The 25042-nt window shown below is 47.1% G+C and overlaps 2 protein-coding genes across 5 annotated transcripts in view; one reads left to right on the plus strand and one right to left on the minus strand.

Moving 5' to 3' along the window:
• Positions 1 to 24538, minus strand: part of RIOX1 (ribosomal oxygenase 1) — a 32068-nt gene extending 7530 nt beyond the window's left edge. The window contains exons 1-4 of one of the 4 annotated variants that reach the window (XM_088024520.1): positions 22014 to 24538; positions 21410 to 21587; positions 9584 to 9761; positions 727 to 1294 (exon numbers count right to left, since the gene is read on the minus strand). In XM_088024520.1, the coding sequence (XP_087880646.1) occupies positions 22450 to 24483 (2034 nt within the window). In that variant the 5' untranslated portion in view covers positions 24484 to 24538 and the 3' untranslated portion in view covers positions 727 to 1294; positions 9584 to 9761; positions 21410 to 21587; positions 22014 to 22449. Of the gene's footprint in view, positions 1 to 311; positions 1295 to 9579; positions 9762 to 20424; positions 20868 to 21409; positions 21588 to 22013 lie in introns of those variants that run through there. The other 3 variants (XM_088024518.1, XM_088024519.1, XM_028091209.2) reach the window with 3 other exon arrangements.
• Positions 477 to 20857, plus strand: HEATR4 (HEAT repeat containing 4). The gene is made up of 14 exons (XM_028124680.2): positions 477 to 1392; positions 2527 to 2717; positions 3889 to 4029; positions 8016 to 8219; positions 8438 to 8581; positions 10631 to 10810; positions 12418 to 12578; positions 13216 to 13320; positions 15750 to 15868; positions 16557 to 16737; positions 17296 to 17365; positions 18423 to 18612; positions 19688 to 19766; positions 20510 to 20857. The coding sequence occupies exons 1-14, from the start codon at positions 512 to 514 to the stop codon at positions 20747 to 20749; spliced, it is 2886 nt and encodes a 961-aa protein (XP_027980481.2). The 5' UTR covers positions 477 to 511; the 3' UTR covers positions 20750 to 20857.
• Positions 24539 to 25042: the final 504 nt, after the last annotated feature.

The raw sequence follows: 25042 nt of genomic DNA on the forward strand, positions 1-25042 counted from the left end.
CATCTAATCCCTCATAAAGAGACGAGGGGCTGAGCTTTGGGGACAAACGGGAGAATTGGAAGCAAGGGGCTGCTACAAGGAATATTTAGAATGTCGCACCATTTCTTTTGTCCTTTTTTTTGGGGAAGATTTTATTTATTTGACAGAGAGAGACAGCGAGAGAGGGAACACAAGCAGGGGGAGTGGGAGAGGGAGAAGCAGGCTTCCCGCGGAGCGGGGAGCCCGATGCGGGGCTCGATCCCAGGACCCTGGGACTGTGACCTGAGCTGAAGGCAGACGCTTAACCGACTGAGCCACCCAGGCGCCCCTCTTTTGTCCTTTTAACTCACGTGGCTTCCCCCCCACTCCCCTGTCTTCCCATTTATTTCCTTTCCGGACTGCTATGGGCTACCGATTTCTCCTGGCCTAGAGCTCTCACCAGTTCCTCTCATATCCTCAACAGGTATCTGATCATACCTCCAGCCCTGCATCTGGACCAGGCAGTGTGGAAGGAAGCTTTTGCTGGGAAACAATGCCCAGAACCCGACAGGGAAAGACACTTCTTTCCCACCATTTCCATCAGTCACTCCCCCCACGGCTGGGATGGGGCATGAATTTTTCCCACTCAAAACCAGGACACGAGGAGTGTGCCTCGGTGTCCAGTGTACCTCCAGTCTTCCACTTTAGCCCACATCGCTACGCACACCTGAAGAACCAGTATTTGAAAAAGGCTGCTACAGACCTTACCTTCTCTCAGGAGGTGGTATGGCAGCGAGGGCTTCCCAGCACCCCTTACGGCCAGTACAACTTTGACCATCTCTACAAGGCAGGCCACATAATCCCGCCTCCCCAGATCAGCAGGGCCCGATGCAAGAAACCCACTGGCCTCAAGTCCTTGCGTTCTTCAGGTCCCTTAGCAAGGATCACCTCCCAGGCTGTGAAGACAGAAAGGTCTGCCAGTCTTAAGAAGCAGCTGAAGGAATCCAAGCCAGCAAGTGTGGGCCAGGAAAAATCTTGCCCTCTCATCCCTCATTCCTGCAGGGATTCAGACATGCCAGGTCTGTCACTTTCTCCAGACATGAATCTGGAGGAGAGGGAAGCCTGGCTGCCACCCCCTGAGAAGGAGGCCAGAGCCTGGGAAGCCATCGTGCTGGAAAAGCTGAACAAGCGCACCGCCCGATGGATCCAGAGCAAACGTCCTCTGAGACCTGGGGTATCCCCCAACAAGTGGCAGAGATTTCTGCACCAGCAATATGACTGGAGCCACATCCGGGATGAGCTTACTTCCGCTAGCGACCTGGAGCTACTGAAACAGCTAGAGGAAGAAGAAACAGCAGAATTTGAGGAGGAAAGTGTTATCCTGCCCACCCAGGAGAGAGAGAAGCCAGAGCTGCTGCTCCCTGTTTATTATAGGTACGTTGGCTGGGGCCTCAGGCACACCTTTGAGAACCTGTGGGTCCCTGTTCACATTCCTTATTTCAGAACACGCTGTCCCACCAACCTCGTGTTCTCCACTGTCAACTTGTTCTCTATGATCTCCTTAAAGTAAGGTGCTCAACCAGGTACTACTGACATCCTGGGTTGGACAATTCTTTGTTGTGGGGGGCTATCTTGTGCCTTGTAGGATGTTTAGTAGCATCCCACTGGATGCCAGAAGCACTCTCCAGTTGGGACAACCAAAGATGTCTCCAGACTTTGACACATATCCCCGTAAGGGACCCCAATCGTGGTTCCTGGCCTTTCGTAGCAGACTGAGCTATTTTGCTGTCTAGGTGCTCTCAGAAATGTATCCATACTGAGAGAGAGAAGGCAGAGATCTCAAGGCTCTGAGGTTTGGTTCTGTCTCACTTTGAATAAGGGGCCACTGTGTCACTGATGCAAAAACTGACTGGCAACCAGACAGAGAACTAAATAACCTGAGGGTTGATTACTGCATGTTTCTCAGATTGCTTTCTTCTCACTTGTAGCTCGAGGGAAGACCAGAGCTATTACAATATCTGATTCCCAAAAGTGAACTAAAAGTGAAGTGGGAATCCATTTATTTGTTCATTTATTGGACAAACATGAACTGCCTTCCTACTCCTTGCCAGGTACTCTGCAAGGTGCTGGGAATACAACGTAAACGAGAGACCCTTTAAGGAGCTTATGACCTGTTCACTGGGGTTGACAGTCTTTAAATAACCACACACACGATGAAGTGAAGTAATGTAGGAATTGGTTCTCTTCCCCAAGTCCATGTAACCTCTAAGGGCACCATGTTAAAAAAGGTACTGCTGGGAGCCTGGCCACTGTACCATGCTGCCCAGTGGCTGCAGGAGTGGCTCCACTGGAGGAGGAGGAAGGTGGCTGCAGACAGGCCCTTCTGGCGGGCCTGAATATTCATTTGGCACTTTGGGACAAGGCCAATAGTTAAACATAGGTGTTTTCCAGATGTTCATGTGTGTGTGAGGTGAGCTTAAAGAGGAGTGAGCTATGGGTCTGCTGGAAGGCAGGAGGCCCATCTCCTCTTTCCTACCTTTCCCTTTTCTCTCTCTCCCTCCTGCTAAGATTGCCCAATTACTTGCCACAAGTGCAGAGAGCTGAAGCTATGCCTGGCAACAATGAGACTGCTGAGGATATCAAAGCAAAGAAGAACATCTGCCAGCCCCCAAAGCAGAGCCACTTCCGGCAGGTGAATCATCGAGCTGGAAAGTTTGCTTACTCCACAGACAACACCTATGAACAGGAGATATACTTTGGTAATAGAGCTGGGGTGCTGTGCTGAGGGCTGAGGTGGACATGGAGCAGGGAGGTGGAAGGCAGCTGGGGAATGAAATAGTCATGGGTGTGGATAAGAGGCCCTCGAAGACCAACATCCCCTCGTGACTAGCACAGGAGGGTTGTCTTGGCAAGGGGCAGGCAGGTATCTGGTGGGGAGGAATCTGTTGTCCCATTCCTTGCTCTATCCCTTTATCTTACTAAGAAGGTTGTGGAGTGTGGGGTTGTAAAGCAAACAGGATTTGGCTTGGAGAACAACTACCTCTTCTCCTTTCTCTCCTTTGGCGATAATCCCCCATTGAGCTGCTATATTAGAAAAAAATCACAGGCTTTGAAGTCTGGAGGATCCTGGCTTAGCCCTTCCCTACTAACTTTAGCAAATTATATAATCCCTCTGAGCCTTATTTGTAAAACGATATTAACAAAAATGCACTTAAAGCCTGGGTGGCTCGTCAGTTAAGCGTTTGCCTTTGGCTCAGGTCATGATCTCAGGGTCCCAAGATCGAGCCCCACATCAGGCTCCCTGCTCACAGAAACCCTCCTTCTCCCTCTCCTTGCTCGTGCTGTCTCTCACTCTCTCTCTCTCTCTAATAAATAAATAAAATGTTTTTTTAAAAAAAAGCACTTCAAGTAAAGAATAGACAGGAAAGCATCTATAATGCTTCTTGCTCAATGCTCAATAAATGTCCATTACCTTCCCCTTCCATCTTGCTATCCTTTCAGTGCCTGGGCTTCCAAGATGTATGATCTAGGTCTGTATGTTCCAAGCTGTTTATTCTTCCTTGCCCCCATCTTGCTCCTCAACTGTCAACTCAAAGTCTTCTTAAAGTGTTTTAACAGAATTATTCAGATGAAGTTATTTATGACTGATAAGAAATGAATTAGATACCCCTTTATTGGGACTTAGCTTTTCATAGGGGACAATGCCTGTAAGTTAAGGCAGGTTCTGCCTTGGCCTCCAAGCCTCTACTAGCTCCTATTTCCAAGCAACAGTCACCTTCAAAGGATGCCCCCACTTCATGGTAATCATGAGTCTTTGGGGCTGAAGAGTAAGGCAGAAGGAAATTGAGTGTGATCCTGGTGACTGAAAACCCAGCGAGAGAGGAAGGAGGGTGGTACTAGGGACTCCTTACTTCTTTTATCTGTTCACAGATCAAGTCCCGATCATACACCAGATTGGTGGAAAGACAGACCACATTTTCCTGGAAAACCTCAATTGCTACAAGAAGCAGCTGTCTAAAGTCTTCCCCGAAACCCCAGAAAGGTGGACTTCCCAGCCAGTTCCTGAAGCACGTAAGCAGGAAGTGGGTAATAGGGGTGATGATGGAAGTGCGCTATTTTTTTTTTTAAGATTTATTTATTTGAGAGAGAGAGCGCGCGTGCACATGCATGAGCGTGTGCACAAGCCAGGGGAAGGGGCAGAGGGAGAGGATCTCAAGCAGACTCCCTGCTGAGCGCAGAGCCCCAAGCGGGGCTCAATCTCACGACCCTGAGATCATGATCTGAGCGGAAATCAAGAGCCAGACACTTAACCGACTGAGCCACCCAGGTGCCCCAGAAATGGGGCTATTTCTTTAAGGACTCTGTTTTACAGGCTGGGCATCACCAGTATGTAGGGGAGTCCCTTCCTACTAACTAAAAATCATCTCATAAAATTATAAAACACTAACTGTAACTAGAAAGAGCCTTTGTGGAACATCCATTCAGTTGAAATCAGATCAAACTTAGGTGTAACCAAGAGATTTAGGGCCAGGAATTACCAGTGAGGCAGGACCCATCTTCTTCCCATGCTTCCAGAGGAAGTTACATCAAACCCTTGATCCAGCACTCTACCTTGTCCCTTTGGGCTGGTTCTACCTTCCCATTCCATTCTCAGGCCCATACCTGTCTCAGGTACTAGGGTCATCCTCTGTTCTATATTTCTGTTTCATAAGCATGTTTTTCTTAATTCTGTGAGACAGAGAGAGGGAAGGGAGTTGGCCAAGAAATGAGCTTATGAAACAAAAAGTGCCCATCCTCCAAGAGACTATGTTTCCATGTCCCCTGACTTTTCTTTGCAGGGTCACTGTCCTGGTGGGCCCCTTTGTGTGCAGAAACTAATGGTACTAGTGGAGAAAGCACCCCAGCAAAGCCTAGGACTGGGTCTAGGCAAGTCCCCTTCTAGGGCTTCACCTGCTTCATTAGAGCTGAGACGCTAATCATTCCTATAGTAAGGCACTTTGGAAATACTTACTGATTTTGTGATATTTGTTGATACTTAGGTGACTTTGAGAATGCATTTTATAAACCATTAAGTGCTCAAACTCAAGGAATTATTATTAGTATACTACTTTCCCCACAAGGCAACTGTATTGTGTATGCCCTCCCCTCTGAGAATAGGCAAAACCACAAAGAAAGACAGTTGATCAGCGGTTGCTAGGGGAAGGGAGGAATCGGCACAGGGTTTCTTTTTGGGGTGATAAAAATATCCTAAGATTAGACATTGTGATAGTTGTACAACTCTGTGAATATATTAAAAACCACTGAATTGGATACATTTTAAAAGGATGAATTTTATGGTATGTGAATTCTACCTCACAGCTCTTATAAAAAAACAAATCCCCCTGCTGGATTCACATGTCTCACCACCTGTCTCACTGGCTTCACACTTTTTCCCGACTGTGCTAGATGCCTGCCCTCTTTTCCCCAGAACATAGAACATCTAATGAACAAAGAAGCTCTAGAATCTTTCCCACACTTCTTTTTTTAAAATAGCGTTTGAAATTGAGGGGGCCTGGCTGGCTCAGTTGGTGGGAGTATGCGACTCTTAATCTCAGGTTCGGGAGTTCAAGCCCCATGTTGGGTGTGGAGCCTACTTAAAAAAATAATAAATAGGGGCACCTGGGTGACTCAGTCAGTTGAGTGTCTCCCTTCAGCTCACGTCTGATCTCAGGGTCCTGGGATCGAGCCCCCTGTCGGGCTCCCTGTTCAGTGGGGAGTCTGCTTTTCCCTCTCCTTCTGCTCCTCCCCCCTGCTCATGCTCTCTGTCTCTCTCAATCTTTAAAAAAATATTTGAAATTAATCTGGGAGAAGTAAAGTCAGAATAGTAACAGACACACCTTCTTATAACTATTTCATTCATCGTCTCATTCAGGAAATACTAGGTAATGAAAGAATCTAAAAAACAAAAGAAAATTCCTGGAGTTAGGAGGTATGGGTAGATTTTTTTTACTCTCCATTTTGATTGAATTGAAAACCTTAGATGATGATTTCTTTAAAATGATGAAAATTCTCAAGATACAAAGTGTACTTCTTGCTATATAGTCTTAATTTCCCCCAAGTTGTGATATAAAACTCTCTAGTACACCCAGATCATTACGGTTCTTCTCTAGTAAGCACAGGTCTATGGTACAAAGTGAAAGGCACCATCTGTTTCTGCCGACAAAGTATATTGTGCCTTTTATCCCAGAGAAAGCCAAAGGGTTGTCTGTTTGCTCGCGTCAGAGGACTTTTGATGTGGAATGTGGCCAGTGGATGTGTTTATACCTGCCTAGAACTCAAAGGGCTGGAAGCAAAATTAATATTGGCAGTTGTGCATGTTTATTCCCACACAGGTTAAATATGAGACATCCAAGGCTTTCTCACATCCTTTTTAACTCCCTGAGCAGGAGGATATAGGAGGAAAGGGACTAGACTAATCCGGCCACTACTCACTTCCATGGGAGGGATTTCAAGCAGGCTAAGAGGAGAGAAATGGGGGAGTACCATAGTATCGACTCACCGGGAGCTGACCTGTCTGGAGGTGGTTCTACCTCTCTGGCTGTAAACCCTGTACTGCAAAGGAAGCCAGCCCTCAACAGGGTGACGGAGTGCCCCCAGCTGGGGGAGAACCATTTGGAGGGTATGCTCTGTATAGCATCTGAGCTAAACTGCCTCGGAGTCTCAAAGACTCTTTTCACATTAGAAGAAAGAAATGGCATTGCCTTTCTTGCTCAAAGGAAAGAAAGGATTTAGAACAAATCTAAACAAGTTAGTTAGAATGAAATCTTGAAGCGACACAAACCTTTGGTAGTGACAGATTAGAGCATGAGGCTAAGCAATGCCACAGATCATGAACTTGGTAATCTGGAAATGTTTTTATATTTTTTGCGTTCTCCACACAACTGCTCTTCTTAGGAAGAGACTTTCTGAATCTGACACCAGGGAGATCACGAAGTCTAGAAAACGTAACAACTATAACTGTATTTTTATAATACGTTCTGTCCTCAAATTTCCAGCCGTTGTCATAATGAGGAAAAACTCAGAGACGTGAAAATCTTTCAAACTTAGCAGTTTGTAGCAGGATTCCTCTTCCCAAATTAGAAACATTAAAAAGAAACATAAAAAAGTCAGCACCTGGCTGGCTCAGTCAGAACATGTGACTCTTAATCTTGGTGTCATGAGTTCAAACCCCATGTTCGCTGTAGAGATCACTTACAAATAAATAAACTTAAAAAAAAAAAAAAGATTTGAGAGAGAGAAAGCATGCATGTGTGCCCGAGCAGGGGGAGGGGCAGAGAGAGAGAATCCTCAAGCGACTCCCAGCTGAGCTCGGGGCCTGACAGGGGGCTCGACCCCAGGACACTGAGATCATGACCTGAGCCAAAATCAAGAGTCAGACGCTTAACTGACTGAGCCACCCAGGCACCCCAATAAATAAACAAACTTAAAAAAAAAAGAAGGGGTGCCTGGGTGTCTCGTCATTGGGCGTCTGCCTTTGGCTCAGGTCATGGTCCCAGGGTCCTGGGATCGAGCCCCACATCGGGCTCCCTGCTCGGCGGGAAGCCTGCTTCTCCCTCTCCCACTCCCCCTGCTTGTGTTCCCTCTCTCGCTGTGTCTCTCTCTGTCAAATAAATAAATCTTAAAAAAAAAAAAAGAAAACCTAAAAACTAGGAATGGACAATTACACTCTAAATTGCAATATATCAGATACTGAATTTTGAGCAAAACCTTATTACGTATAAACAAATTTTATTGTTATATTATGTATATGTGTATATATATGTTAATATATATATACATTATATTAAATGTATAAAAAGGCTTATATATATCTCAGTTCCCCCCATCATGGCTTTATCATGTCTGTCATCAGGACTTTTCCCAACTCCCTAGGAGTTGTACTTAGTTCCCTGTATAACCATGGGAAAGTTTGTTCTCAAGAGTTTTGTTTTGCCTTGGTGTTGGTCAGGAGCAGGATGTAATGGCAGCTGGGAACGCAGGGCCTAGGGCAGGGGGTAAGCCTATCTCACACTGCATAGCCTGCAGGCCTGTAAAAGGAGCTCCGCGCTGGACAGCTTTGCCCACTCCAGTCAGAGATCTGCTGCCCCGAGTGGGTGAGGAGGATGCTGCCATTAAGACCAGGAGACAGAAGAAGCAGAAGGAGTCACTGAAGGAGGATGTGACTTGGGAACTGGTGGTCCTGCAGAGGATGCTGCAGGAATGGAAGACTGCCTGGGCTCTGAGTGAGTGAAGGGGCAGGGGTGGGTCCAGAGATACCAGTAAACATGTGAGGGAGGAGGAGGTTCTTACCTTGGACTTGTGTTTCTCATCTATGAAAAGCCATCCCTCTCTTGTGAAAACATACAAATCTGGTTACCTCATCAGGGTGTCACTAGAGGAGAACCTTTCTATCTAACCCTCACCATATGGTTTTCTTCTCATTTCCCTCCCTGCGGCATAGTCATTGAGTGGCACCACGAGACAATAGAGGGCCTGCTGCAGCGCTTGGTGGACGTGCATGATGACATTCGCATCCAAGCCATCATTACATGTGCCACAGCTGCTGTAGAACGGCCCCGGATTGCCACCAGCCAGGGGGACTCAGGTGAGAGCCAGAACTTAACTGCTTGAGAATATAAGCAACTCATACAGCCACAGGCAATGATAACTGGTATGGACCTTCGAGCTTATCTGAGATCATTTTACAAATGAAACCAAGGCCCAGAGACTGGCCTGAATATACACAGCTTATCAGCAAGAGATAAAATTCCTGACTTTTGGTCCAGTGCTTTCGGTACTACATTTCATTACCTTTTGTTTGCTCAGCAGGTTCAAGGAAGTTCACATTGTTCCACCCTGAGAGATCCCATTTGTAATAGCCCCAAATTATATATAGTTTGTGTGTATATACATATACATTATATATATATGTATATACACACACTTTTTTATATAAACCTAAGTTTATTAGGTTTTCCTTTTTTTTTTTTTAAGATTTATTTATTTGACAGAGAGAGACAGTGAGAGAGGGAACACAAGCATGGGGAGTGTGAGAGGGAGAAGCAGGCTTCCCGCCAGGCAGAGAGCCCGATGCGGGGCTCGATCCCAGGACCCTGGGATCATGACCCAAGCTGAAGGCAGACGCTCAATGACTGAGCCACCTGGGCGCCCCCCATCTAGCCTATTCTTAACAAATGGCATAGCAGCCTGCATTGATAATAAGACAGACAGATTAGAAATCCTAAAATCTTAGTCACAGATCCAGCTCTGCCACTTCTTGGGAAGTCAGCCTATCTGAGCTTCAAATTCCTTATCTCTAAAATGAGGATAATTGTGGACTAAAGGTTAACAGGCCCTTTCCCCTTCTACTTGAGAATTTGGGCTTTAGTTAAAATGCCTACCTGTTGCCCTGATCTTTATAGGCAACATTGCTTATAGTAAACATGAACTCTGATAAATCACATCTGGACTGGGAAAACTGCAATGAGATAGAAATGCCTTAAGGAGGTGCCATCCCTTGGGCTTCCACGAGTGCCGTGACTTCTAATAGGCAGGCCCTTTGTGGGCCTGGGACTAGATCTATGGACTTGTTATAAGACATACTCACTGCTGTGGAACATAGCACATGTCCCCAGAAGACTCTGGACGCCGTCCGAAGTGCCTGGAGAACTCTGGCCAGAAGGGATGCCTGATGCTGCCGTCGGCAAATCGTGCTCCCATCCTAGATCCTTCGAAGATTGGTGCTTCGTGTGGTCTGCGAGGCTTGTGAGTCTGACTGCTCCGATCTAAAAAGACTCCCGAAATGACATATTTCAGGTGAGCTCTGCAGTTAATACCTGCCTTGCCTACTTCCATGAGGGCTGCCACACTGAATGAGATGACTACGAAAACACTATAAACGGCAAAGCACCTTCTAAGTATAATTGCTATTATTATTAAAAATACAAAAATAGGGCGCCTGGGTGGCTCAGTTGGTTAAGCGACTGCCTTCGGCTCAGGTCATGATCCTGGAGTCCCGGGATCGAGTCCCGCATCGGGCTCCCTGCTGAGCAGGGAGTCTGCTTCTCCCTCTGACCCTCTTCCCTCTTGTACTGTCTCTCATTCTCTCTCTCTCAAATAAATAAATAAAATCTTTAAAAAAAATACAAAAATATAGGGGTGCCTGGGTGCCTCACTCGGTTAAGTGCCTTCAGTTCGGGTCATGATCCTGGGGTCCTGGAATCGAGCCCCGCAGCGGGCTCCCTGCTGAGTGGGAAGCCTGCTTCTCCCTCTCCCTCTGCCCCTGCTGCTCCCCCTGCCTGTGCTCTGTCAAATACATAAAATCTTAAAATACAAAAATATATATGATAAAGACATCGATTTTCATCACTAAAACTAATGGTGAAGGTCGCCATAGTCTAGTTGGAAACCTTCTGTGGCTTGAATCCAGCTGAGGCCAGGTGATCAAGGACTGGGAACAGGCATACCCAGGATAGAAGTAAGCCATAAAAGCCTGCCCATTGTAGGGGCTCAGCTAAACTCCAATTATATTAACTAGCAGTAAGCACCAGCAACTGAGACTGAGGTCAACCACTATGTGGCTATGGGAAAGAAACTGTGTTGGTGAAAATCAAAGGGGCTAGCACCCTCTTACCTGGTTCTCTTTTGATCACAGACAAGGAGACTGGGAAAGCCCCATCTATCCAGGACTTGCCAGAGGTTCTACAGCCCGCCCTGGAGGCTGCTCTTTGTGACAAAAATGCCAATGTGCGGATGGCAGCAGCACTATGCCAGTGTGCCATACAGTCGCATAATTCCCTTGCCCAGGACATCATGCACAGTGTCCTTTTGAAGGGTGAGTAACTCCCTGTCACTTCTGACCTGGGAATATGGGGTAAAGACAGGATACCTCACCACCAGCTTTTCCTAATCCTTTCTTCAATATCTGTGAGGTCTACTGTATTAGGAGATTTGGGTTTATATTCATGAACAGCCAGAGATAGTGGTTCCTAGGCACTTTTATAAAATAGGTACACTTCCACCTAGTGGTACCTGGGTGGCTAAGTGTTTCACAGATGCATCTGCCTAGACACCATGCCCCCCGTTCACACAAATTCATTTGAGAGAGCGAGCATGTGAAAGCAAGGTGGGGGAGGGGGCAGTGGACAGGGGGAGAGGGAGAATCTTACACACACTCCATACCCAGTGACGAGCCCGACAGGGGGCTTGATCTCACAACCCTGAGATCATGATCTGAGTAGAAATCAAGAGTTGGACGCCTAACCAGCTGAGCCACCCAGGTGTCTCACAAATTTACTTTAAAAAAAAAGTTTATTTATATATGTATGTATGTAATCTCTACACCCAGCCTCAGAATCACAACCCCGAGATCATGCTCCTCTCACTGAGCCAGCCAGGTGCCCCATGCACAGATTTAATTTAAAAAGATGACATAACAATATTGAATACTTTCTGAAAATTAAATCACTTGAATACATTGTTCTTCCATCTTTGCACATTAACTCACCGGTATCATCCACACAAACTGTTGGAGTTAATACAAGCAAGACAGTTGTCAGGTGCCCAACTTGCCTGACTGCTCTCTGAAAGAGTGCCTGTTCCTTCCTGTCCTGGGGGCACTGAGGAGATGGGCAGACAAGGATAGCTGGCTGACTGGTTTGACCTTCTGCATATAGACCCTCAACTTAATCCATTTGTCTTAAGAAAGTCTCTACTCCAAGGGCACCTGGGTGGCTCAGTCAGTTAAGCCTCTGCCTTCAGCTTAGGTCATGATCCCAGGCTCCTGGGATCAGGTCCTGAATCAAGCTCCACATTGGACTCCCTGCTCAGGGGGAGTCTGCTTCTCCCCCTGCCCCTCCCCACTGCTTGCACTCTCTCTTGACTTTTCTCTCTCCAATAAATAAAATCTTAAAAAAAAAGAGAGACAGAGAGAGATGGAGTCTCCACTCCAGGCTTCCCAGTCTCTAGGTGAAGGAACAACTGTATCTCTCACCCAGGACATAAGAGCCTAGGGCTGTTACCCAACAAGAGCGTTTTAGGATTTGGGTGGCTCAGTCGTTAAGCATCTGCCTTTGGCTCAGGTCATGGTCCCAGGGTCCTGGGATCAAGCCCCACATCGGGCTCCCTGCTTGGCAGGAAGCCTGCTTCTCCCTCTCCCACTCCTCCTGCTTGTGTTCCCTCTCTCGCTGTGTCTGTCAAATAAATAAATAAAATCTTAAAAAAAAGAAAAAAGAGCTTTTTAGGATTTGACTTCTCAGGTTAAGATTTTCAGTCTGTATTTAAAACCTTGATATGATCCATTTTAATACAGGCTTTGACTTCTGTACTGAGTGGGGCACAGGGGAGTAAGATACCAGGCAGGTAACAGCCTTGGGTACCAATCCTGAGGCTGTTCTCTCTGTGGGGAGAACAGATTGCTATTTTTTTCACCCTACCCGACAGGTAATAGCGTGGACAGCTGGGCTGCAGCTCAGTGCTTGGCTCTGGAAGGTGCTGCCACATACCCCGTGATTAAAAGGATCCTCCAGCAGCTGTTCAGTAAAAAGAATGACGACACTGAGTACCAGTCTTGTATGCTCCTGAGCCATCTCAGTGAGAAGACAGTATGTGTTCATTACAGGGTCAGAGAAAGAAACCAAGTTATGGGGAACATTTGAGTCTGAGGTCAGTTCATGTAAGGAATCGAAAATGCAGGTGGCTGAGTAAGATGGTAAGTGTAGTTAAGACTGGACTAAATGTGTGGGTGACCTGGGGTAGAGAGGCGTACAGGTAAAAGGGACCCAGCCACCTGAGACAAAGGTGAGGAAAGTAGGCTGCAGGTGGTTTCTGCGTAAGCAAGAAGAGTTGTGATATGTAGAATGTGCTTCTGCCAAAAGTTTATCATTGAAAACTGCAGACCTACAAGTGTGTTTACTTTCAGTAGAAATGTGAAACTCACAAAGATTGAGGCATATACAAATGATCTTAGGAGTAAAGATAGTAAAAGAGAAGGACCTGGAAATTTTCTGTTCAGGTTACTAAATGTGTACTTTGTTCCCTGATTTAGGATTCCAAAGTCAGTTGGCTCAGATAGAAGAGTGCCCCATATCTTGTAAACCCACTCTTTCCTTGGCTAGGGATGGGCACTTCATGTACTTGTGACGTTAATTAGGCTGAATGCCATGTTAGGATCTAACACTTCAAGGCTCCAGCATCTCTAAAAGTTATCAGGAATATCCACGTAAGTCTTCCATTCCTCAGACCCTGATACACACCATGCTTGCTGTGGAGCTGAACAGCTACCAGTGGAAGGACCGGATCATAGCCTGCCGGGTTCTCTCACAGGTCGGCGGTAATGTCAGTTTGGTAAGCCTTCTGTGTTTCCAGGACAGAAAGTCTAAGCAAAAGGAGGTTGGGAAGCCCTTCCACTTTTTGCTGCTATTTAATATCCCATTCTTACCGAGCAGATCTTTGTCTCTACCTTGCTACCTTAGTCCTAACCCAGAATTATCTTCATATGCCAACATGTCTTTCTGACTCAAGGCACCTGGCTTCTTAGCATGGTGGCAGTTCACCAGTTGTAACCCACACACAATGAAATAAGCAAAAAAAAAAAAAACAAAAAAAAAACCCTAGGAAAATTTAGAAACTTTTATAGTACTTTGACATTGCCTTAACATGAATGTACTGGGGGGGTGCCTGTTGGCTCAGTTGGTTAAGCGACTGCCTTCGGCTTGGGTCATAATCCTGGAGTCCCAGGATCGAGTCCCGCATTGGGCTCCCTGCTCGGCAGGGAGTCTGCTTCTCCCTCTGACCCTCTTCCCTCTCGTGCTCTCTCTCTCTCATTCTCACTCTCTCAAAATAAATAATAAATAAATCTTAAAAAAAAAAAATGAATGTACTGGGGCGCCTGGGTGGCTCAGTTGGTTGGGCGACTGCCTTCGGCTCAGGTCATGATCCTGGAGTCCCGGGATCGAGTCCCGCATCGGGCTCCCTGCTCGGCAGGGAGTCTGCTTCTCCCTCTGACCTTCCCCCCCTTCATGTACTCTCTCTCTCTCTCAAATAAATAAATAAAATAAAATAAAAAACAACAAAAAACCATGAATGTACTGTGTAAGTACCGGCCAATAACATTCCTCACCACCACCCCCCGCCCCTGCCAAAACTGGTCCTTCACCAGATAGTTTGAGAAGCACTGACTTAAACTGTCCAACAACCCAACCATACTTAGTGTCTATGTTGGCTCTGAGCGTTCAGCACATAGAGAAGGTATAAAACACAGTCCCTACTTCAAAAAGGCTGACATTATAGTTGGAATAACAATACTAACATACACAAATGATTCAAGTGATAAATGTACAGTACGCTCTTATAACTTTTCAGAGAGAGACATTAGTGTAGGCTGAACCTATCAGAGTTCTGGGAAGGAGTGTGGAACAGCTGGGCAAGACTTGGACAGAACATAAGAGGGACTTCCAGGTGGAGGAAACCTTGACCATCATTTGAGCTTTCACTTGACTTGCTTCTTGCCATTATTTTTAAATCATCTTCAGCTGTCTAAATGGGGGCTTCCCCTTCTTCCTATGTGCCACTATATCTTTTCCTTCTAACACCGAGTACCTCCAAAATGGCCCAGAACACCGCCATTCTCATGAGAAGTTAACACCCTCCACCCTTGGACCCTCACATTTTGAGCAGAAGGCACAAAATCTGGTCATTCAGTATAATCATCTGAAGATGTTTTAGTCTGAGTTAATTCTGACCCAGTTGCCAGGGACCCTTCCTCTTAAGTCCTGACCAGCAAGGAGCACAGTCTTCACCTGGGAGCTTGTGAGAAGGGCAGAATCTCACCTCAGGCTCACTCAATCAGAATCTGCATTTTAACATCTTATTCATTTGCACATTCACCTCCTTAGCACCTGTCACTCAGGATTGCCAACTGAAAATAAAAAGACATGCAGAGCAGGCAGGGGACTGACCTGGCAAAGATGACAACTTCATGTCAGGCTGCTGGAATGAAAGGCACCATGTCCATCAGTCCCCCTCTACTCATTCAGTAAGCAGTGTCTGACCACATCCTACATGCTCAGCACTATGCCAGCATTAGGGATGCAAAAATACTGTCTTTTCTTGGTAAATGTCATAAATAGCTGTAACAGAGGCAGCTGTAACAGAGGCAGCTGTAAAGCATTATGGGGATTTCCTATGCTTACAGAGGGCAGAGGAGAGTTCACAGAGATGCTTTCTGAGAGAAATCCTAAAAGAGTAGGGAAAAACATTCCACCACGCAGAGGTGGAAGAGAGATGTTTCAGGCAGGGAGAATAGCTTGAGCACATTGACACAGTGATGAACTACAACTGTAGTCATCTTGGTCTCTTCCCTTCTGAATGAAGTACTAATATATAGGGTGGCCAACTGTCCTGGTTTGTCCAGGACATGAGTTTTAGTCCTAAAACCAGAAAAGTCCCAGGCAAACTGGGATGAGCATCACCTTATTAGTGTATAATCATCAAATGTTAAGTCCCTCAAGTACAGATAACATTGGTCCTGACATAGTATAGCAGTTTAAAGCAGAAAGCTTATAAAACAGACTGGGTCTTGAGTCCTGGCTCTAGCATCCAACAGGTTAATCTTGGGCAAGTAAACCTAAGCCTCCCTTCTGTCATCTGTAAATGGTAATCTGCTTCATTGGACTGTTTGGGAGGATTAAGTGATGGGTAAAAACACTTGGCACAGTACCAAGCACAAAACTGATATTCAATAAATGGCAGCTAATTATTACTCCTATTTATAGGATATGAAACATAAGTTGATCCAGATGATGCTGAGTGACTGGAATAAGGAAGTAAGACATGCAGCTGCCCAAGCTCTGGGGCGAATGAGCTTTGGGAAAGAGGTGTACAATACCATTAGGTAAAACCTAGTTAACATGAACTCAGGGAAACTTTTCTCTTAAGTGTTTAGGAAGCCTGGGATCCAGGCAGCCAGCATCTGTTGAGCTGCTTCGTATGCTCAGCATTGTACGGGGTCCCACTGCAGGATTATTTTAAAAATAAAAAATTACCAGTCCCTATAGACACTAACAATGTGGCTAAGGAAAGAATCAGAGTGCCCATTAGGTGTTAAGCACTGTTTTGGATGTTTCAGAGTTCAAAAGTATGACATGATTCTGATTATATAGGCAAGATACACAAATGCTTTGTAAGGTCAACTTTCAGGGAGGATGGATTAGACTACATAGGCAGAGAGAAGGAAAGACATTCCAGGCTGGGAGCCGAATACAAATACAAAAATGAGGGTGGCACATGTGAGGACAGTGAAGAGAACTTGACTGTAGCAAGAGCTACATGAAAGTTTCCTTTATGGAGCCATTCAACATCGTTTAGTGCCCAGCATATGCTAGTAATAGGGGTTGAAATAAGACAGTTGCGATCTCTCCCCAGTGAAACTTAACCTCATGGCATAAGGCTGACTAGGAAAGGGTGGGAATGGATAATGGAGAGCCTACAGACGTTGGATTTTATTTTGAGGGCATTACTGGTGGTGGTGGTGGGAATGCCAAAGTTTAAGGAAGGAAAATAAAAGCACTTGTGCCTTCCAGAGTCAAGCTGAGTCAAGGAAATTTCCAGGAGCGCGTGGAAGCTCTCTCCCTGATTGGTGGGCTCAAGGTCATGACTGCCAGGCTTCTCCCAAGCTTCCTGAGCTGCTTCTCTGATGACTTCATGGCAGTTCGGCGGGCAGCCTGTTTGGCAGCAGGTGCCCTGCAGATCCGCGATAAGATGGTGAGTCAAAGAAACACATTCCCATCTTACCTGATTAACCTGAAGAGGGCATTACCCTGAGCTTCCCTTGTGCATACTACACTCACCATTCTGTGGACACACAGAATGAAAGATCAGAGCCGGGAAGGTGAGGGGGTAGATTGGCCACATCAATGAGTCAGTTAGGACCACATTTAGCTCCCAGGGAGCACAAGACTTAACTCTAGAGCACATCCTTGAATCCTGAATCTTGTTCTCACCTCAGTTATGGGCCTTAGGATCAACTCCAGTGAATGGAGTTACAATCCCTATTAGGGGAAAACCTGATTGGAGGTGTTCTAAAGAAGCCTGTATGACCACAGAACTATGGGTTGAGGAAAATCAATCTAGATAGGAGATAATTCAGCTAATACACTATGTGTGCAGGCTAGTACTTCAGCTTCCAGCTCATTTGTCACTAGAATTGATAGAAGCCCATTTTTCAGTGATAGCAAGGTTTAGAGATAAGAGGGGTCCCTGCCTCTGGTTCATTCTTACTCTGATTCTCTCCACTCAACACTGCCCTTTTATTCATCCCAGGTCCTTGAATGCCTTTTGAATCTGATACAGAGGGATCCTTACTGGAAAATCAAGGCATTTGCCATTCAAGGTAGTATGGGAGTGGCACCAGCTTTTCAACCTCAAATACCTTCTCACATGCTGGTATAAATCCCCAGACTCTCCCTAGGAAGGGGACAGAATGTAGGGGGAGAGATGGTTACACCTTCTCAGAAGTTCTTGCCTGAGAAATTGAAGATTATTTTCTTCTTTTTAATTTTTCGTTAAGGATTCTGAGTCTAGGTTTATGTCAATCTGTTAAGGCAAAGGGCTAAAAAGACAGTCCCTGCCAACGGATTTAGTACTAAGTTCTAAGTATGTATCTGCTATTGGATACACTTGCTCTGGAGGCCTCAACTACAGGACCCTACATGTAAAAGTCAGACCAGACAGGGGTACCTGGGTGGCTCAGTCGTTAAGCGTCTGCCTTCGGCTCAGCTCATGATCCCAGGGTCCTGGGATCGAGCCCCACATCAGGCTCCCTGCTCCCTGCTCAGCTGGGAAGCCTGCTTCTCCCTCTGCTCCTCCCCCTGCTTGTGTTCCTGCTCTCGCTGTGTCTGTCAAATAAATAAATAAAATCTTTAAAAAAAAATAAAAAAATAAAAGTCAGACCAGACTGAGGATTGCTGCCGATTTAAAACCCTGACCTCAAACTTTCCTAGAGTTTCTTTTTAGGGATTTTTGGCATTCCTGCTCTCGTTGACCATCTTTGCTTTAGGTAAACCTGTTAAGTAGTTGTGTCTCCTTTCCCCATTATCTTGCCTTGACTAGGCTGGTCCTCTGCGCTCTCTGTCCCATGTCTCATTCCCTACATAAATAAGTCAGTCAGTGTATTCTCACATCCTAATGGGCACGGAGGGGATGGACCCCCCCCCACAGGACTCCCTTGGAGATGTCCCACTCTAACCCATCCCTAAAATTCTAGTGATAATTGTCATCTAAAAGAGAAGACACTAGCAAAATAGTTTAATGTCTGCAATACTTAATTTAGCAGGCAGCTGTCTACATACTATTACTGTTATTTGTTAATAAGGCCATTTCTGGATGTTAGGATACAGCCAACTCCATCTTAAGTGACAGTGGAATATGCTGTCCTCTAATCTCTGCAGCTTTGGGTCAGATTGGCCAGGTGAGTCCCCAGCTGACAGACCTCCTGCTCTGGGCCATCCATTATGAAGAGTCACCAGGTGTACGACTGGAAGCCTGCCGTAGCATCCTAGCCCTCAATCTTCAAGGGGACCGGGTCAGAGATACCTTCCTAGATGCGCTGCTCCTAGAGAACCATGAGGCTGTTCTAAAGTAAGCTGTAAACCTAAATCCTGCCACAACCTCTTGTACTGCGAACTCTCCCATCCTTTTTAACAGAATATATCCCTGCCTTTCCAGGATGCCTAATGGCTCTACGTACAGGCTCACCTGTGCCATTCACCTACCTACCTAAGTGGGTAACAGAAAAACTGGCCTAAATTGAATGAAAAGTCAGGTTATGTAGTTCACCTTCCTGTTCTCCATGCCAGGTGGCTTTAAATGATTCATTTATTCAGCTAACATTTATCAAGTGCCTACTGTGATGACAGGCTTTAAGAGTCAAACAGACCAGAGTTTGAATCCCAGCTCAGGCATACACTAGCTGTGTGAACATGGGTAGCTACTTAAACTTTCTGAGCTCATTTTTTCAGATATCAAATGCAGATAACTGTCTGCCTTATGGGTCTGTGGCAATGATTAAAGGGATGACATGTCTAGCATCCACTATAAAAGTGTTCAATAAATGGTACCATTAGTATCTTCCCGAATATATCATCTTAAAAACTAGACAACATCCTTATAAGCTAAGCATCATACCATTTTTGCAGATAAAGCTTAGCAAAACTGCAGTTAGGATTGGGATTGGAATTTAGGATTCTTGATTGATCCTACTCCTCTATTTTCTACCCTTATGCTTTTTTTTTTTTTTTTTAAGAATAAGAACGATCTGGGGCGCCTGGGTGGCTCAGTCAGCTAAGGGTCTGCCTTCGGCTCAGGTCATGATCCCAGGGTCCTGGGATCGAGTCCCACATCGGGCTCCCTGCTCAGTGAGGAGTCTGCTTCTCCCTCTGCCCTCCCCCCCCCGCCCCCCGGCTCCTGCTCTCCAGCTCGCTCTCTCTCAAAAATAAATAAATAAAATCTTTAAAAAAAAGAAGAAAAAAGAGTAAGAACAATCTGGGACACCTCGGTGGCTCAGTTGGTTAAGCATCTGACTCTTGATTTCAGCTCAGGTTGTGAAGCCTGCTTAGAATTCTGTCTCTCCCTCTGCCCTTCCCACCCCCAACTTCCTAAATTTAAAAAAAAAAAAAAGGTAAGAATGATCTAAGAAGTTCCTTTTATCTTTCAGGGAAATTCACCAGGCAATGAAGATACTCAACTTAGAAAATGAAGGAAACCAAGAAATACTTCAGAAGATCAAGAACAGGGTAAGTTAAGTGCAAGCCATGTTTTCAAGAGAAAATTCAGGACTCTCAAGAGTTCCTCAGACCCTTTTCTCCATCACAGAAATACTTTCTACAACCACACAGTTACCGTATTTTCTGAAGATACAAAACATTTATGCAAAAATCACATTATAAAATCCTAGTAAAGACAAAGTAAAAACAATAATCCTGCCAGCCCAATCAAGTAACCCTCAAAATGGGTTATTATTTCTGAAATACTTGTTTTTCCTTCCCCTCCCATTTTCTCCCCACCATCAACTAAACCCAAGTTGTTCTTTTTTATAAGTAGACCTAGAGAAGGAATGAGTGACTGGAGCTCGCCCCCTTGATTTTTTCCTTTTTAACTTTCCTTAATCCCTAAACTGCGGTTTTACCAAAGGAATGCTCTAGCTGAACAGGTGGTTCTAATTTTTCAAAGCTGTTTGATGAGATGAAGAAATAGAGGGACAAAGACTTTAAAAATATAAGATTCTTTCTTCACATAATTCACAAAACCAGCTTCACACAAAGCAAGCATTTCTTAGCAGGTTCCTTTCATCATGCCCAAAAAGCTAAAGTAGATTTTTCATTAATGGGTATAAAAAATGTCCAACCAACATCAGAAGAATGCTGAGGGATTGTACCACCTAATACCAATAAGCACAATGCAGTAAGTTACTTTATTAATGGTTTTTGATGATTTGCAGCCTCATACAGTTTTTTTAACATCATTTCTTCTGATCTAGATTCAAACACTAAGCCAAAAGGACTTGCTGACACAGAAAATATTCAAGATGGAGAGGGTCATAGGAAAAGTGAACGAAGAAACAAAACGTGTTTACTTGCAACCCAAGGAGGGGCAAAAACCACTGAAACTCCATACTTTTCTACAACAAACTTTTCAGGGTAGGTTTCCAAGCGGTGAGTCGTATGCCTTGACTCCTTTAACAAGCCTCTTCTGGGATCTGGACATTTGGGGAGTTTAGTTTCTAGCCCTGTAGGAAGAGTCAGGAAAGGCTGCTACCTTTCGTTTTTGGCCACCATCTTCTCAGTCCTTTTATTTTTTTCCTGTATGCTCCCTGGCTTTTACTTGCTATTTTGTCCCTTAAAAAAAAAAAAAAAAAAATGATGGGTGCCTGGGTGGCTCAGTTGTTAAGCAGCTGCATTCGGCTCAGGTCATGATCCCAGGGTCCTGGGATCGAGTCCCACATCGGGCTCCCTGTTCAGCGGGAAGCCTGCTTCCCCCTCTCCCCCTGCTTGTGTTCCTGCTCTCGCTGTCTCTGTCTGTCAAATAAATAAATAAAATCTTAAAAAAAAAAAAGAATGAGGTAGTTCTAATTGAACGGATTTGAAAATTAGGTCAAAAAATGAGAGGTTAGGAAAACAAAACAAAAACTACTGTTATGTTTGATTAAGCATCAAAACAAAGCCTTTTAAGTTTACCTTTTAATAGTAGTTACCTCTGGAAAGTGGGGTTGGAGAACAAGCTATCACTTTATGTATACCCATGATTTCCCAACTTAAAAAAAACTTCATGAAGTTCTCAACCTTATATAGCTGCACCTGTCAGTTACGGTGATAGGATCTAAAAGTTCCAGACAACCTAAATGAAGTGCAGACATCAAGCTATACCAAAATATACTTACAAAATCTGCGTGCCCAGGCGTAGCAGCAGCCTCAGATCATTCAGTCAGCTGCCTACCAGCCACCACCCCAAACCCAGGTCTTCTGGCTCCAAGTCCAGTGCTCTCTCTGGTACACCAGGCTCTCTTCCACCAACCATGAGAACAAGTCACTTGCCAGGTTTGGGGAAAATTCCTCCAACTGCCAGAAAAAAATGAGAGTGGAAAGTAACTTGAACACCAGCCTTCCTTTCCTTCATGGCCAGCTTGCTACAAGTTGGTTGACTGAGGCATAAGTAGGTGACATGCTGCCCTTTGGGAGCAATGCCACCTACTGATGCAAACAAGCACTGAGCAAAAACATAATACACTCAACTTTTCCAACAGGATTGTGATGTTTGGGGTTCAAGTAGCATGATTAATTACCCCCGAAGTTACAGAATTGGCCCCAATCCTACAACCACCCCAAGTTACCTTTCACCTTAGCCATTATAGATTTTCCCTACACCCCCCACCACCCAATTCCTTCAAACACGTCACATAATAATCTAGCCTTAAGAGAAACATCCTTTGGCACTTTAATAACTTTTCTAACATACAAACTCATAGTAACAAACAGGATACTGACCCCAGCCCTCCCCCCAAACTGAGGAAAGAGAACTCAAATGAAGGATGCAAATCCCAAATAAAAACATCTAACGTCTCAAAGCAGAATGACACAGCAAGTGCTACACAGTACACTGAAGCCTGGGGGTGATGATGAGGCTGGTGCTCTGAAATGATCAGGGATCAAAGTTACTTCTGCAGAAAGAGCTCCTTTTTCCACCTCCAACTTCTGCTTTTACTTTTGTGCTTAGATGAAGTGGTGATTCCTAGAAAACCGTCTGAAATTTGTGACATTAAAGCAGTCATAAAGGTAAATGTAAGCAGTCATAAAGGTAAATGGTTCTCAAGGTAAGAACATGAGTCCCCTCACCCCTCCCCCAGCCCCCTGCCAAAAAGGTGGTAATGGTGGTTAAGAGAATCACCACTGTCTTGCTTCCAGCAGTCAACAAGAAACTAGTTCAGGTTAGAGGCATCTTGGTGAGCAGCAGCCCCTTGTCATATAACATGGTTGCCAAGGAAAGCTGGTCCTCCACAGTGTCACAGGGCAGGTCCCCTACTCTCACAAACTCTGGGTAGGAGCGCAGCAAGAGTTCCATGGCATCAGCTTGCTGAGGGTATATCTCCAAGCACTTGGGCTCTTCCAGATGATAAACACGGGAGTTCTCCACTGTATAATAGAGAAACAAATGGCCTCCCTCACCCACCAGCCGAGCTATCCCATCCTGAAGCATGTGCACTTCTGTTTCTGTTGTCAACTGGGCCCCCACGTTCACAGGTTCGCCAGCCTCCCAGCGAATTGGGAGCCCATAAACACTTAGTGCCCTCTCCCTATCAGTCAGCACAGGGGGCAGAGAGTCGTGGATGAAGTCTTTGGCTCGCTGGTCAGCCACAGCATCGACAGGAGCAAAATGTCCCAAGCGGGCAACCAGGACTCGCACCTTCTCCATAAAAGCCGTTCTTCGGGGATCCTTAGAATCCGAGTGCTGGGCCCCCATGTAATCCATGAAGTCTCGGGGGAGACCCCTTCGGAATTCCACATTTTCTTCCATTGCAGCCTGCACTGCCAAAGGCAGTACGGCCTCCAGGAAGTCGCCCCAGGTATTGCGCTGGTACGTGGACAAGGTGAGGTGCAGAGAGTGCACTCCATCCTGGCATTCGGCTTGGTGAATGAAGCCCCGGGGAAAATAGAGCAAATCTCCAGGTTCCAGCACGGTCTGCAGCACCGGCTCACCGAGGTCGTCCTGGCTGAAGTTGGGACTGGAGGTCAGGGCTAGCTCCTCCGTCGGGACCCGGGGTCGGTACACGCGCCAGAGTTTCCTACCTTCCAGCTGCAGCACAAAAGCCTCGATGTCGTCGTAGTGGGGGGCAAAGCCCTGCGAGTTGGGGGGCGTGAGGTAAATGTTGGAGCCTGCCATGCTTCCAAACTGCTCCTGGAGCACAGCCAAAAACTGCCACACGGTGGTCGAGAAAGCCTGCGGACAGAGGAGGCGCAGGGAGCAGCCGGCCTGGTACAGAGACCAGGCGGCGGCGGGCAGCGCGCGGCCGGGCGGGTTGAGGGTCTCGCGCCGCCCGTTGACGTAGCGAGCCGCGTCCAGGTGCTGTCCGAACTGCACCTCCTCGTGGCGCAGCATGGAGTCCAGATCTGCGGTGGAGAAAAGCCCCTGGTAGTAGGCGTGGTCCTGCCGCCGCACCAGCACCGCCTCCCGCTCCCACAGGCGCCGGTAGAAATGGTCGGGCGGCATGGGCGAGATGAGCCACTCGAAGAGGCGCGCTGCCCGCCGCCGGCTGCTGGGGATGCGGTTCAGCTCGGCCAGGACGCGCTGCAGCGGGGAGTCCCAGGCCAAATCCCCGCCCGTGCTGTCCACCTGCGGCCCCGGCATTGTGGCGGGGGCCACGGACTGCGGGGCGGCCGCCAAGTGCTGGGCATTGCACAGCAGGGCCGAGGATTCTACCACGCGGGCCGGCGCGGCGGGCACCTCCACCAGGCGCGCGGGCGGCGCGGAAGCCGGCACCAGGCGCGCGGGCAGGGCGGGCGCCTCCACCAGGCGGGCCGGCGGGGCGTGCGCCTCCACCAGGCGGGCCGGCGGGGTCTGCGCCTCCACCAGGCGGGCCGGCGGGGTCTGCGCCTCCACCAGGGAGCGGGGTGTCTGGAGGGAGCGGGCCGCGGGCGAGGCCTCCAGCAGCTCTGCAGGCCCCAGGTGGCCATACGGCTCCCGCCGGGCCGCATCGGGGATGGCCGCCGCCCCACCAGGCAGCGGGTCCCCCGGATCGTCGACCGTCGACTCCACCCTCGAGTCCTCCGAGTCCTCGCTGGGTAGCGTCTGGGCCCTCAGTGCGGCCATGCGGGACGCCACGCTTCTCCTTAGCTGCCTTCGGATCTTCCTGGGCCTTAGGGGCAGGGCCAGGACCGACCCGCTATGCGGCTGCGGCTGGCGCCGGCGTCTCAACCTCCCGCGCCTCAACAGCCCCGTGCTAGCCCGGAGCCCGTCCATGGCGGGAGCCCCTTCCGAGGCTGGCCGGGCTGGGCAGAAAAGGGATCTCGCTGGGAGCCGCTGCAGGGCACTCTGGGAAGGGGGCGCGGCCTCCAGCCGCCTCCGGGTTGGCCACGCCTGCCATTCTTCCACCCGGCGCCTCCCGCTCGCCCGGCTGACAATACTCGGCTTCTCACCAGAATAGTGGTGTCCCTGCCGAATTAGCAAGGGTTCCATATTTGCAGGGCAATTTAAAAACGAATTTGCTGGGGACTCCGGGAGAAAGAAAGTTGTCTACTTATTTAACACTTCTTCTTTAATCTCTGTATATTGGGGTGTTCCCTAGGACGTCCTCATTTCTGAACAGCGTGTTCTCCCCCAACTTTGCACGGGAACGCGCACAATTCCTATTTTCGAGGAATGTTCTTGGGCAAAGATCGAGATTCCTCGGGCAAAGTTCAAACCTCGGGTCCACCGGGTCTTCTTTCTCAGCAGATGACGTCACTGATTGACTCCGTAATTTCCTTCTTTCCTTTGACCAATACAAAAATCTCCGTCTTTTGAGGGTGGGGAGAGCCCC

The sequence above is a fragment of the Eumetopias jubatus genome, unplaced genomic scaffold (genome assembly GCF_037043125.1).
Source record: "Eumetopias jubatus isolate StellerSeaLion01/CBP00866 unplaced genomic scaffold, mEumJub1_p1.0 scaffold_7, whole genome shotgun sequence".
NCBI lineage: Eukaryota > Metazoa > Chordata > Mammalia > Carnivora > Otariidae > Eumetopias > Eumetopias jubatus.

Coding starts and splice junctions, on each gene's coding strand:
- HEATR4 (XM_028124680.2), top strand. CDS start 512: ATGCCCAGAACCCGACAGGGAAAGACACTTCTTTCCCACCATTTCCAT. Junction 8,582..10,630: donor CACCAGCCAGGGGGACTCAG/GTGAGAGCCAGA, acceptor TTTTGATCACAG/ACAAGGAGACTGGGAAAGCC. Junction 19,767..20,509: donor TTCAGAAGATCAAGAACAGG/GTAAGTTAAGTG, acceptor CTTCTGATCTAG/ATTCAAACACTAAGCCAAAA.